Source organism: Carcharhinus amblyrhynchos, chromosome 8 (genome assembly GCF_965287045.1).
Source record: "Carcharhinus amblyrhynchos chromosome 8, sCarAmb.v2.hapA, whole genome shotgun sequence".
NCBI classification, from domain to species: Eukaryota; Metazoa; Chordata; class Chondrichthyes; order Carcharhiniformes; family Carcharhinidae; genus Carcharhinus; species Carcharhinus amblyrhynchos.
In genome coordinates, this window is record NC_137331.1 from 6814952 (window position 1) to 6828508 (window position 13557).

The 13557-nt window shown below is 44.9% G+C and overlaps 1 protein-coding gene across 2 annotated transcripts in view; it reads right to left on the reverse strand.

Annotated features, from left to right (window-relative positions):
* The window catches only part of dscc1 (DNA replication and sister chromatid cohesion 1), a 34415-nt gene extending 28273 nt beyond the window's left edge, over positions 1-6142 (reverse strand). For both annotated transcript variants that reach the window (XM_080194822.1, XM_080194821.1), the window contains exons 1-2: positions 5916-6142; positions 876-1044 (exon numbers count right to left, since the gene is read on the reverse strand). In XM_080194822.1, the coding sequence (XP_080050948.1) occupies positions 876-1044; positions 5916-6085 (339 nt within the window). In that variant the 5' untranslated portion in view covers positions 6086-6142. The remainder of the gene's footprint in view (positions 1-875; positions 1045-5915) is intronic.
* Between the last annotated feature and the right edge of the window lie 7415 nt (positions 6143-13557).

Genomic DNA, 13557 nt, shown 5'->3' on the forward strand with positions numbered 1-13557 from the left:
GAGCCAAAAAAAGGGGCTATTAAAATAGCTTAGAATCCCTACAGTACAGAAAGAGGCCATTCAGCCCATCGAGTTTGCACCAACCACAATCCCACCCAGGCCCTACCCCCATATCCCTACTAATCCCTCTAACATATGCATTTCTGGACACTAAGGGCAATTTTAGCATGGCCAATCAACCTATCCCGCACATCTTTGGACTGTGGGAGGAAACTGGAGTACCTGGAGGAAACCCACGCAGACACGAGGAGAATGTGCAAACTCCACACAGACAGTGACCCGAGCCAGGAATCCAACCCAGGTCCCTGAAGCTATGGAACAGCAGTGCTAACCACTGTGCTACCGTGCCGCCCATAATAAAACGGTGGCTAAAAGTTTCTTTAAAGAGCTAGGTGTTGAGGAGGATCATAAAGGTGGATAGTTGCGAGGTCATAATCCTGAAATTCCTTACCCAAGTGTTCCCTTTGCTACCTCAGCATAGATCAGGGAATTAACCCATCTGCATTGTCATGCAATCACCCACTAAGCCAATGGTAAGAGAAGTAGGAAACATCACAGATGACCATTAAACTTAAAATGGCACACTAGACACTCCAGGGAAAGGAATGTGATGCATTAACCTGGCCTACGTGTGATTTCAATTCCATACCAATGTGGTTCACACGCTCCCTGAAAGGCCCAAAAAGCCATCCCAAATGTGTCAAGTTACTTCGAGAAGATTGTCCACCACCACCTTCTCCTGACAACTAGGAACAGGGAATAAATGACAGCAACACATCTGAAGAATATCCTTTTTAAAACCCATTTGTATCTCAATACACAGATGTAGAATTAATTATTCCTTCAAGAAATCTTGGTTTACATAAAGACGTCACCTGACAGTGTATCAATTGTTCTGTGCTCGAATCAGATGTAAACTGATCAGGGGTCCTGCAATCAGGTGTAATAAGCAACATATTTGATGTATCAGCGATCTTCAGATCGTACGTTTTATCTTCACTACACAACACAGCATGTTCATCCAAGTCACCTCGGATAGTCAGGCTGAAAGCAAAAAAAAATCAAAACACTGAATGCAACATAAGCATTTTTAAGGACAATAAAATTGAACATTTCTTTATTTTGGAAATGCTAAAACATAAAAATTGTGCATTCAGTTCAGCTTTCCAAGGCAATAGAGACCTAGAAACTTGAACCTACTGTGTTAGCCACAGCACATCAAGACTGAGGGAAAGATAAAGCAGCAGTGGCAGTAGCACTGAGAGTGAGAACGCAGTGAGACCTGGAAAGGTGGGGTATTTGTAAAAGAGCAGTGGCAACCTCACTGATAGCAGGAGGACAATGAGAGAAGCAGAATGGAAGAGCGAATGGAGCCAAAATCAAAATGTGCTGTCACAGGAAAGCTGTTAAATGATTCCTTTCTTTCACCCTCTGAACGAGGGTATTATTTCAAATGAGGAACTAAGTCAAATTGGGAACTGACATCAGTTGAGCTAAGAATAACTAAGTGAATTAATAAGAGCATTACAACAGTTCCAACAGCATTAATTGAAATTAATACTTTAAACAAAGGACTAACTAGGTTGTAGAAGAAGGAAAAGATTTTTTATAGATCATGGGTAGCTGAAGCTTGTTTCTTGCGATTCCTGCACCATGTGGGAACTTCAGAACTCCAAGTGTCTTAAAGGAATACATCCTCACAAGTCTTACATCATGCTGTCTTCCTGATGGCACGGTGAAGGATATTACATAAAGGGTGCAGAATGTTCTGCAGGGGGAGGGAGTGAGACAGAAGTTGTGGTCAGTACCAATGGCATCGCTAGGGCAGGTAGTGAGGTCCTACCCTCAGATTCTCAGGAACGAGGGAGGAAGTTAAAAAATAGGTCTGCAACAGGTAGTCTGGATTATTCCCATGCCAGTGAGCGCAACATAGGAAAACGTGGAGGATCAACGTGTGGCTCAAATCATGGCACAGGAGGGTGGGCTTCTTTGGGCATTGAGACCAGTCTGGGGCAGGAGGCACTGACTCAAAAGGGACAGGTCGTACTTCAACCAAGGCTGTGACCAGTGTCCATTGATGCGGATGGGAAGGTTTAAACTGAATGAGCAGGGGATGGACATCAGCCAAAGAGGTAGAAAAGAGGAATAGTGTGCATAAAGTAAGAATGTCAGACAGTAATAGATAAGTACCATATTAGACAGGAGAGGACTAAGAAAAATTACAAGCAACATAAAGACAAGGTTAGAATGCATGTATGTAAATACACATAATGTTATCAATAAGATTGGTAAGCTGCAAGCACAGATGACCGTGTGGGTTTATGATATAGTGACAATAACAGAAACGTGGCTCAAAAATGCTGAAGACTGAGCAGCTAATATTCAAGGACATAAAGTTTTCAGAAAAGATAAGGAAGGGAAAAAGAAGGAAGTTGGGCAGCAGTAGTGATTAGGGAAGCGATTGCAGTGTTGGAAAAAGAGACATGAAAAGAATCCGTTTGGTTAGAGTTGAGAAGAAAAATGGGTAGCGTCATGCCTCTGGGAGCATCTATAGTACTCCAAATCATGAGGGAGAGGCAGAGAAATCACAGGGATGGACAGCACTGTGCTTAGCACTGCTGCCTCACAGTGCCAGGGACCCGAGTTCAATTCTGGCCTTGGGTCACTGTTGGTGCGGAGTTTGCATATTCTTGCCACGAATGCCTGGGTATCCTCGGGTGCTCCCACTTCTTCCCACAGTCCAAGGATGTGCAGTTTCAGTGGACTGGCCATGGTACATTGCCCGTTAGTGTCCCAAGATGTGTAGATTAGGTGGATTAGCCATGGGAAATGTGTGGGGTTACGGGGATAGGGAGGGGGAGAGGACCTGGGTAAGATACTGTGTCAGAGAGTCGATGCAGGCCGGATGGGCCAAATGGCCTCTTTCTTCACTGCAGGGGTTCTATGAACCAAAACTACAGAGTGGAGATACTGGAGGTCTTTCATTATCCAAATGTCAATTGGTTAGAGGTTTACAGTAAAGGGTAAGGAGAGGGAGGAATTTAAAAATGTGTTCAGGGGAACTTCACTGACAAATATTGTCTCTTTTGAACTAGAAAGGAGGCAGTGCTGGATTAAATGTTAGTGACAGGGTGAGCCAAGTGGAACAAGAGTCTGTGGGGCGAAGACTTGGATAAGAGTGATCATTACATCATGTGGTTTAGATCAGTGTTGCAGAAAAATAAGGAATAAGTTAGAGTGTCTGTATTGGAAGAGGACTAATTTTAATGAATGAGAAGGGATCTGATTAGGCAAAAGTGGAACCAAAGATTGATATGATGGACTGCATTAGAACAATGGGTGATCTGGAGAGATCTGGCAGGGACTCAATGGGCCAAATGAACTTCTTCTGTGCCATAAATAACTTCATTCTATAATTTCTCAACTGCAGGACTGCTGTATAGATTTATGCAGAGAACACAGAAACAGGCCATTCGGCCCAGCCAGTGCATGCCAACCACTTGCGCTTCATTCAAGCCTCTTCACTTATTAGCATAATCCTGCATTCCTTTCTCCCTCGTGTGCTTATCTAGATTCCCCTTAAATACATCTATAATGTTCGTTGCAATGCCTCCCTGCAATGGATCACCACTCTAGGAATTTATAGGCAACTTTACCCAATTTGGCTTCCTTGAAAAGTATCTTATATCACTGGCTACTAGTTTTGCTCTTCCCCACAAGTGCAATCAATCCCTTCACCTATTCTACCAAAATATTTCATAATTATGAAAGCCTATATACACCCCTCTTTTCAAGAAAATAAAAGGCCCAAGCTAATTTTTTGATAAGTAGAGTCTCATTGTTCCAGTATCATTCATGTAAATCTATTTTGCATCCTCTCCACTGCCTCTATTTCATTTCCTATAATATAGCACAGAGCTTTGCAGTTTAACCAAGATTCAATGCACGTTTACCAGTCGCTTTTCAATTCTTCCTCTTCAGCTCTCTGCCCCAAAGAGATGTCCTTGGCAGATATTCACTAAAACATGTCAAAGTGCCGTGATTTTGTTACCATAGGCAGGATACAGATGCACACCCTAAGTATGTCTCCACACACGTCTAGGCAACTGAGCTAACCAATCTTCTCCCCCCCCCTTTCAATTCTATCCCTTTAGAAATAAACCTAGGCGCATGGCTTGCTTTAAAAAGAAATTGATTTATTGACATTTACCACTAGTTTTAGTGATGAGCATTTGTAGACCATAAGACATAGGAGCAGAAATAAGCCATTTGGCTCATTGAGTCTGCTCTGCCGTTCAGCGAGATCATGACTAATCTGATATGATAAGTCCTAACTTCACTTTCCTGCCTTATCCCATTAACTCTGGCTGATTTGAAATCTATCTCAGCCTTGAACATACTTAACTACCCAAACTCTACAGCCCTCTGTGGTAAAGAATTCCACAGATTCACGACCCCCTGAGAGAAGAAATGTCTCCTCAGTCTTAAAAGAGCAACCCCTCACTCTGAGGTTATGCCTTCTGACAACAGACTCTCCCACAAGTGGAAACAACCTCTCAGCCTCTTGAGAATCCTACATTGGTCAATAAGTTTACATCTAATTCTTCTAAACGCCAATGAATACAGGCTTAACCTGCTCAACCTCTCCTCATAAGAAAATCCTTCATAACCAGGATCAATGTAGTGAATTTTCATTGTACTCCAATCAGTTTGCTCCTCTCCCCAGTTTAGATTGTGATATTCCAAACAATATATTACCAAAGTCTAACATCTCATGCTTTATAAATGCAAGTGGGCGGCAAGGTGGTTAGCACTGCTGCCTCACAGCGCCAAGGACCTGGATTCGGTTCCAGCCTCGGATGACTGTGTGGAGTTTGCACGTTCTCCCCATGTCTGCACGGGTTTCCTCCAGGCACTGTGATTTCCTCCCATCGGTCCAAAGATGTGTAGGTTAGGTGAATTAGCCATGCTAAGTTGCCCCAGGATGTGCACCGGTGTCAGTATTCTTGCTCAGGCCAACATGCCCAGCATCAAAACATTAACCAGACTCGACCTGCTCCGTTAGGCAGGCCACATTGTCTGCAAACCTGACATGAGACTTCCAAAACAATTGCTCTCTCCGGAGCTTTGATACAGCAGGCGTGACCCAGGAGGGCAGGGGAAACGCTTCAAGCACACCCTCAAAGCTTCCTTGGAAAAAATGCACCATCCTCACTGACACCTGGGAATCCCAGGCCCAAGACTGTCCAAAGTGGAAAAAAAACCTCTGGGAAGGAGCTGAACACTGGGTTTCATCGCCAAGAGTGTTTCAAGTTCTGAAAGTTTGTTTATTATTGTCACAAGTAGGCTTACATTAACACTGCAATGAAGTGACTGTGAAAATCATCCAGAGCGAGCTGAAACCAAGTGTCCACAGTGCAAAAACCCGGGCATCCCATTCACTCACTCCTGGAACCACTGTCTGCCCCAGATACTATAGGGCCACCCAGTCAGCTGAGAACTCATCTTCAGCGTGGAAGCAAGTCACCCTCGCCCCCAGGGATTGCAGGACAGAAGTGATGGACTGCGCACCTCTTTCCTTACTCTCTACTTTCCCCCAAGTTTTTATTCATCCGTGGCGTCTCTTTGCATTTAATTTGTTCTTAGCAGAATATTTTTTTTCCCGGACGGCAAGTTGAAATGTTATTTCACGTGCTGAATGAAAAAAAAACTTTAACTATTAATGCCACTGCACTTTGTTAAAACTTTTCAAGCTTTTCCTGAGTTGGGATATACGTATTTTAACTTGACACATATGGTCCGGGCTTTGCAAGCAGTTATGAGCCTTTTGGTGACAAAATAACACTTGAGACTTCCCTGCTTTAGACTATTACTGGGCAGGAGGCGAATTTTGTGCTCCCAGCAGAAACCCCTACCTCTGTCCAGATTCGATGTATTTACAAAGGGCATCGTCCACTTCCAGGAGGCAGTAATCCTCCGAGCTGAAGCTGTCGCTGAACGACAGGCACTGGACCACCGGCTGTAGCTGGGCTGGGTCCAGCTTGGCGACCTGCAGAGTGGCCTGAATCTCCTGTAGGGTCCTCATGCTGCAGTGAGCCGGCCTAACTCCATCCCCACCTCTGACTGACAAAGCACACAGAGCACTCCGGGCCCCGGAAACTTTATGAATGAGATACTGTAACCAATCAGAGTGAAGGGCGGGACAAGTGTCAATTTCCTCTACAAGAAATTGCGCGCCAGTTTAAGCTGCCTGAACTGAGACGAGAATCTTTTTTTACTCAAGGTTTGCTCTGCACGTTACAAAGTTACGCTTGAAATGAATGGGACTGGATGGAAACAGCGCCTGCGATTTCATCCTGCTCCTCACTGGCCCCCATCCCAATCCCCCACGTTTTGCTTCCCGATTCTGCTGCCCCCAGAGCCCCCCCCCCCCCCTCTCCTTGGGCAAACTTTTTCAAAAGCAAAATACTGTGAGTGCCGGAGATCTGACATTAAATCAGAAAATGCCAGAAATCTTCAGCGGGTCAGGCAGGATTTGTGGAGGACGAGTAATTTAATTTTTGTACCACTTTGAGGAGAGCTGGAAGTTTTAAGTTTTTTTTTGTTGTTGTTGCGTATCGCTCTCATAGCCACAGTGCAGAACGGGCATACTGAGACTTCAGGGTGTTTGACAGCAAGCTATTCAGCCTTGGGAGCCAGCACCACTAGACCTGATTCTTTCCTCAGCTGATGTGCGGATTGGACACGCGTGCTTTCCAGGAAGAGATACTGTTCAACATTCAGGCAGGATAACCCCAAATTTTCCCTTCTGCAAACCAGAAACATTGAAGCAAATAGTAACAGGTCCGTTGCTTTGACTGAAAGTAGGTAATGTTTCAGAGCTGGTACCACAATACTCCTTGAGGCTCAAACCTTCACTGCACAATGCAGGGATTGTGGGCAAAACAATAGTGATTTGATTTATTATTGTCACATGTATTAATACACAGTGAGTATTGTTTCTTGCGCTATACAGACAAAGCATACCGTACATAGAGAAAGAAAGGAGAGGGTGCAGATGTAGTGTTGTAGTCATAGCTGGGATGTTGAGAAAGATCAACCATTGGTGGTCATCTGTCTGTTCACTCGTGTCCTTGAGGGAAGGGAAATCTGACTTTGTAACCTGGTCTGGTTTTATGTGACTCGAGACTCACAGCAATATGGTTGACTTTTAAATGATTAGCAAAGAGATGAAAGGTTATCAGGGTCAGCAGCAATGTGGAGTTGAAGTTACAATCAGATCTTATTGAAAGGGGCAGCTGGTTCGACGGGCTGAATGGCTACTCCTGCTCCTAATTCATATGTTTGTATATATGCTCATATGTTTTTTTATTCATGCGTGGAATATGGGCGTCATTTGTTGTCCATCCCTAATTGCCCTTGAACTGAGTGGCTTGCTCTGTCACTTCAGAGTGCATTTAAAAGTCAACCATATTGCTGTGAGTCTAGAGTCACATAAAACCAGACCAGGTTACAAAGTCAGGTCAGGGGGCATGGAGTTGGGGGTAGGGTGTTAGCGTGGATAGAGGATTGGCTGTCAAATAGGAGGCAGAGAGTGGGGGTCAATGGGTGCTATTCGGATTGGCGGTTGGTGACTAGTGGAGTGCCCCAGGGGTCGGTGCTGGGGCCTCAGCTATTTACCATTTATATAGATGATCTGGAGGAGGGAACCGAGTGTAGGGTGTTGAAATTTGCTGATGACACCAAGATTGGTGGAACGGCAAATTGCGCAGAGGGTGTGGAGAGTCTGCAGAAGGATCGCGATAGGCTGGGCGAATGGGCCAGGAACTGGCAAATGGAATTTAATGTTGGCAAACGTGAGGTTGTCCACTTTGGTAGGAATAATGGTAGGAAGGATTATTACTTACGTGGCGAAAAACTGCAGCATGCAACGGTGCAGAGGGACCTCGGGGTCCTTGTGCATGAGTTGCAAAAACCCAACCTGCAGGTGCAGCAGGTGGTCAGGAAGGCTAATGGGATGCTGGCCTTCTTAGCGAGGGGGATTGAATATAAAAGTAGGGAGGTCTTGCTGCAGCTGTATAGGGCACTGGTGAGGCCGCAGCTGGAGTACTGTCCGCAGTTTTGGTTGCCACACTTACGCAAGGATATTTTGGCCTTGGAGGGAGTGCAGAGGAGGTTTACTAGGCTGATTCCGGAGTTGAGGGGGTTGAACTATGAGGAGAGGCTGAATAAACTAGGCTTGTACTCGTTGGAGTTTAGAAGAATGAGGGGAGATCTCATTGAGACGTATAAGATGATGAATGGGATGGATAGGATAGAGGTGGAGAGGCTCTTCCCGCTCAGAAAGGACAGTAGGACTAGAGGGCACAGCCTCAGGATAAGGGGGGGTGCGGTTTAGAACGGAGTTGAGGAGGAACTTCTTCACTCAAAGGGTGGTGAATCTCTGGAATTCTCTGCCCGTCGAAGTGGTGGAGGCTGCCTCGCTAAATATATTTAAGACGCGGGTTGATGGGTTTTTGATAGGCAAGGGGATTAAGGGTTATGGGGAGAGGGCGGGAATGTGGAACTGAGCCACGACAGATCAGCCATGATCTTATTGAATGGCGGGGCAGGCTCGAGGGGCTAGATGGCCTACTCCTGCTCCTATTTTTTATGTTCTTATGTTCTTATTTCCCTTCCCTAAAGGACACTAGTGAACAGATAGATGACCACCAATGGTTTTAATGGTCATCACTAGATTTTTATTTCCAGATTTTGTTTTATTGAATTCAGATTTCACCATCTGCCAGAGTGGGATTTAAATCTTGGTACCCAGAGCATAACTACATAAGAACATAAGAAATAGGAGCAGGAGTAGGCCATCTAGCCCTTCGAGCCTGCCCCGCCATTCAATAAGATCATGGCTGATCTGAAGTGGATCAGTTCCACTTTCCCGCTTTCTCCCCATAACCCTTAATTCCCCTGTCTATCAGAAACCTATCTACCCATGACTTAAATATATTCAACGAGGTAGCCTCCACCACTTCAACGGGCAGAGAATTCCAGAGATTCACCACCCTTTGAGTGAAGAAGTTCCCCCTCAACTCCATTCTAAACTGACCCCCCCCATTATTTTAAGGCTGTGCCCTCTAGTTCTGAGGTAACTCTGGGTCTCCAGATTACCAGTCCACTGATAAACGACAATGCCACCACCACCCCTTTCACAAAATAGGCTGAATGCTCTTCTTCCATGTTGAACCTTTCTATTATTCTGTGTACCTTTACATTTGCGTCCGAGTAAGAGTTGGAATTTATTGGTGGAAGTGGGTGCAATGAACTTTGTTATGTGCCCAAATATACAAGAATCATACGTGCTGAGTAATGAGGAGACAGGCATAATGGAGTTTTGAACAAATTCCAAAGTAACTCTGAAACATAGGATGAATTTTAGGTGCTCCTGGAGGGCAGGGGCACGTAAAATGGGGTGGGTGCCCATCCCACAGCTCACTTCTATAATATCTGAGGGGGGAGTGCAGGAGTCCTGAAATTGGCAGCCCACCCACCATATTGCAATGAACAATTAAAGCTCAATTCAATTTGTAATCAAGCCTATTGACCCAATAATGCACTGCCCACACCATTATACATCTGGCACATTGTGAGAACAGGAAGCCTGATGTTTCATCTCAAACAACTGAAGGGGAAAGGTCATTCTTCGTGGGCTGCCCGCTTAAACTGAACCCCTCCCCCTTTCTTTCTACCCATTCCCTCTCTTAAACCCACCCTTTCTCCCCTACTGTCCCTTTCCCAAATGCTCCCAACCCACCTGGCCCAGGACCAGGACTGACCTGCTTTGGGGACTCTTGACCTCTTCAGCTGTAGTTCTAGCAGCTGATGGAGCAATCAGATTGGCTGACAGCTCTAGCGGGTTCTACTTCTGCATCACTAAGTAAAAGTCCCACTCAGTCGTTGTTAATGAACCCAGGCAGCTTCATGCTGGAGTGGTTTCCCTATGCCATATTACTCCACCCATCGCGTGTTTAATGACAAACTGTGGGGGAAGAAATTGTCTTTGTAGTATCCATCATATCTTTTAGATTCAATGAGCTCTTCTAACTCATGAAAATGGTATCCACGATGAGTGCGCACGATTCCAAAGGGAAATACGTCCAAAAGCCACGTAGTGAGCGGTTTGCTTGTGCAGGAGTCACGATTCCTTCGTTCTATGGCAGTCCTCTATGTCAGCTATCTATGCAAGTCACAGATAACTCCTGGCTGACAAGGTTTATTCATGCACGATGACATGGCTCATGACTCCGGTCTAAAACAAACACATGCACACCAGGTATACCACAAGAGTAATGTTGCACAGGGACGTTTCAGAGCATACTATCAGCAACTTCAAGCTACACTCCTGCTACCTCCACCTCTCTGGTACTCACCCTGTGGGTACCAAGATTTGTGGTGGTATATTGCATGGTACAGAAGCATGCCATTACGAGGAAACAATCCTTATCACCAACAATCAGGCGATGGGCTGATGATCATCAAAAGAAGGAGAAGGAAGCATATCTGGAAGTGGAGGAACAGGAAGAGGGAAGGGGTAAGAACATGAACTTTCCTGCCTGGGACCTATATGAGGAAATATTTGATGGGAACAATGCCAACCAAACTTCCCCATTCACTTAACAATACCAAGCTATTTACCGTTCCGCTATCATTGATCTAATTGTCAAAGCAAAAATGAAAACCATCAGAAAATACACATTCCAAACCAAATTTATAAATTCAATCATTACAATGTAAACAGAGACAGCGTACAGGAATGAGATAGAGAGTCAGGTGAACTGGTGCAGAAACAATAATCTCTCCCTCAATGGCAACAAAATGAAGGAGATTGTCATTGACTTCAGGAAGCTTAAAGGAGAACATGCCCCTGCCTACATCAACAGGGACAAAGTAGAAAGGGTCAAGAACTTCAAGTTTTTAGGTGTCCAGATCACCAACAACCTGTCCTAGTTCCCCCATGCCAACACTATAGGTAAGAAAACCCACCAACGCCTCTATTTTCTAAGAAGACTAAGGAAATTTGGCATGTCAGCTGTGATTCTCAGCAACTTTTACAGATGTACCATAGAAAGTATTTTTGCTGGTTGTATCACAGCTTGGTATGGTTCCTGCTCTGCCCAAGACTGCAAAGAACTACAAAAGGTCATGAATGTAGCCCAATCCATCACGCAAACCAGCCTCCCAGCCATTGACTCTGTCTACACTTCCCGCTGCCTCGGCAAAGCAGCCAGCATAATTAAGGACCCCACGCACCCTGGACATTCTCTCTTCCACATTCTTCCTTTGGGAAAAAGATTCAAAAGTCTGAGGTCACGTACCAACCGACTCAAGAACAGCTTCTTTCCTACTACTGTCAGACTTTTGAAAGGACTTGTTTTGCATTAAGTTGATCTTTCTCTACCCCCTAGCTATGACTATAATATTACATTCTTACTCTTTCATTTCCTTCTCTATGAATGGTAAGTTTTGTCTGTACAGTGCGTGAAAAACAATACTTTTCACTCTGTTAATACATGTGACAATAATAAATCAAAGCAAATGACATGACCTTTGACATTCCTTTAGTGCCGATCTTCGCTGTGCCTTTGCCCATCATGCTGCTCCAATGAGGTACTTCCCCAGTCACTGCAGTATGGGTGGCAGAAGGACTGCTGAGTAGTTCAGGGCCTAGAAGGCCATGGTTCAGACATCACTGTTCAGACTTGGGTGTACACATCTGGACTAGCTGGTGAACAGGCACAGGCACTGGCACTGGCAGAAGTAGCAGCAGGAATGTTGTCATTGGGAGAGAGCACTGTATATTTGTGTTCCATCGGTTGTCTTGCACTCTCCTGAGGTGCCAGCTCAACAAACCTACTCATCCGTTACAGAACTGATTGACAGAACTGCAGCGAGGTCTTGGAAACCCCATTGAACAGCAGTGTCCAAAGACACAAAGAAGTTTCCACTCTAGCACTCAAACCTTTGATGGAATGGAAGCTGTGACATTGGCCATCATTGGATTCCTCATGTATGCTGATGCAAGTGATCACTTGATTCATTTTAGAAAGGATGATCTGTAGGCTCTGCCAGGTGCCCGCTGTTTTGCCTCCATGCTGCTTGACATTGAACACTGGCTTTCTGGTAGGCTTTCCTCTTATTTTTGTAAAGCATTCTATAATAAAAGCAGAAGATTTGAAAAAACTAAGCGGGTCTGGGTGCATCATGTGAAGGGCGAGATGAGTTGTGGCTGGAACTGTGCTAGGAGCTCTTTGTGAATTGAATCTATGCTGTAAAAGATTGGCTGAACATTTAACAGAATGTGCTTTCTGATAATACGCTGGAGGTTTTTGGAGAGATGGAAAGGCAGAGGTTCAGTACCTGCAGAGGGTAAGATGCCCTCCAGACATGTGCTCAGGAGCAACGTTCCCTCAGATTTATTTGGAATGTCCAGGTATTTGATTTAATGCAGAGGGAGAAACAGTTAACTTTTCAAGTATAATGACTCTTCAGAACTGACTTCTATAGCTTTCTTTTATAGTCTGGCCCAGCATAGTGCTCAGCTGAGTCCTCTGCAGCAGATCGAGTATGCAACCCAGCACTCTCCTTTCCCCTGCCCCTAGCTGCTGCACACATTTATCCGGTGCCTCACCAAATATCAATCCTTCTAGAGGTTGCAAAGGTAAGTTCAACTGACAGTCTCTGTCCCTATTAACTTACTTTCTCCTCCGGCTGGGTTGTGTCCCACCCTTGGGCACCTGAAATGAAAAAGGGATGAATTTAAGTTGTGATGTGGGGAGATGTGAAAATGAGGTGTATTTTTGTGTGCTTGCACTCATTGCAGCTTCTCAGTCAGAGGAGATTGAGGGATGAGGGAGAAGTGGATGAGGTAGTGAGGACTGGGTAGGCAGGTACCCTCATTATAGATTGCCTCAGCACTAGCATGGCCTTCTGTCTTTTCCTATGCTGGCCAACACTGTCTCCTCCATGAGTGTTAAAAAATGTCTTTGTCCTTCCTCCAGTTCATTATTATGAACCACCTCCTCCAAGAATGAAAAAATGTGTCAGTGGGTGTCCTTCAGTATGTCTGGGTGATGTGGCTGTGATGATAGAATTGCTGCCAATGTGTGTGAGTTGAGTTTGGGATATGAGGCTTGCAAGTGTGTGAGGGTGAAGTAAAATGCATGAAGGTCAGGATTAAGTCATGATTGACAGATTGTTGATCAGTGGGTGTTGGGGTGAAGTTCAGTGAGCTGTGAATGAGGCTAACAATTAATTAATTTAAATAGACTACACATTTACATCAAATACCTGGGCATTCCAAATAAATCTGAAGGAACGTTGCTCCTGAGCACATGTCTGGAGGGCATCTTACCCTCTGCAGGTACTGAACATCTCTCTGCCTTTTCATCTCTCCAAAGACCTCCAGCGTATTATCAGAAACGCACATTCTGTTACATGTTCAGCCTATCTTTTACAGTATAGATTCAATTCACAAAGCGCTCCTAGCACAGTTCCAGCCACAACTCA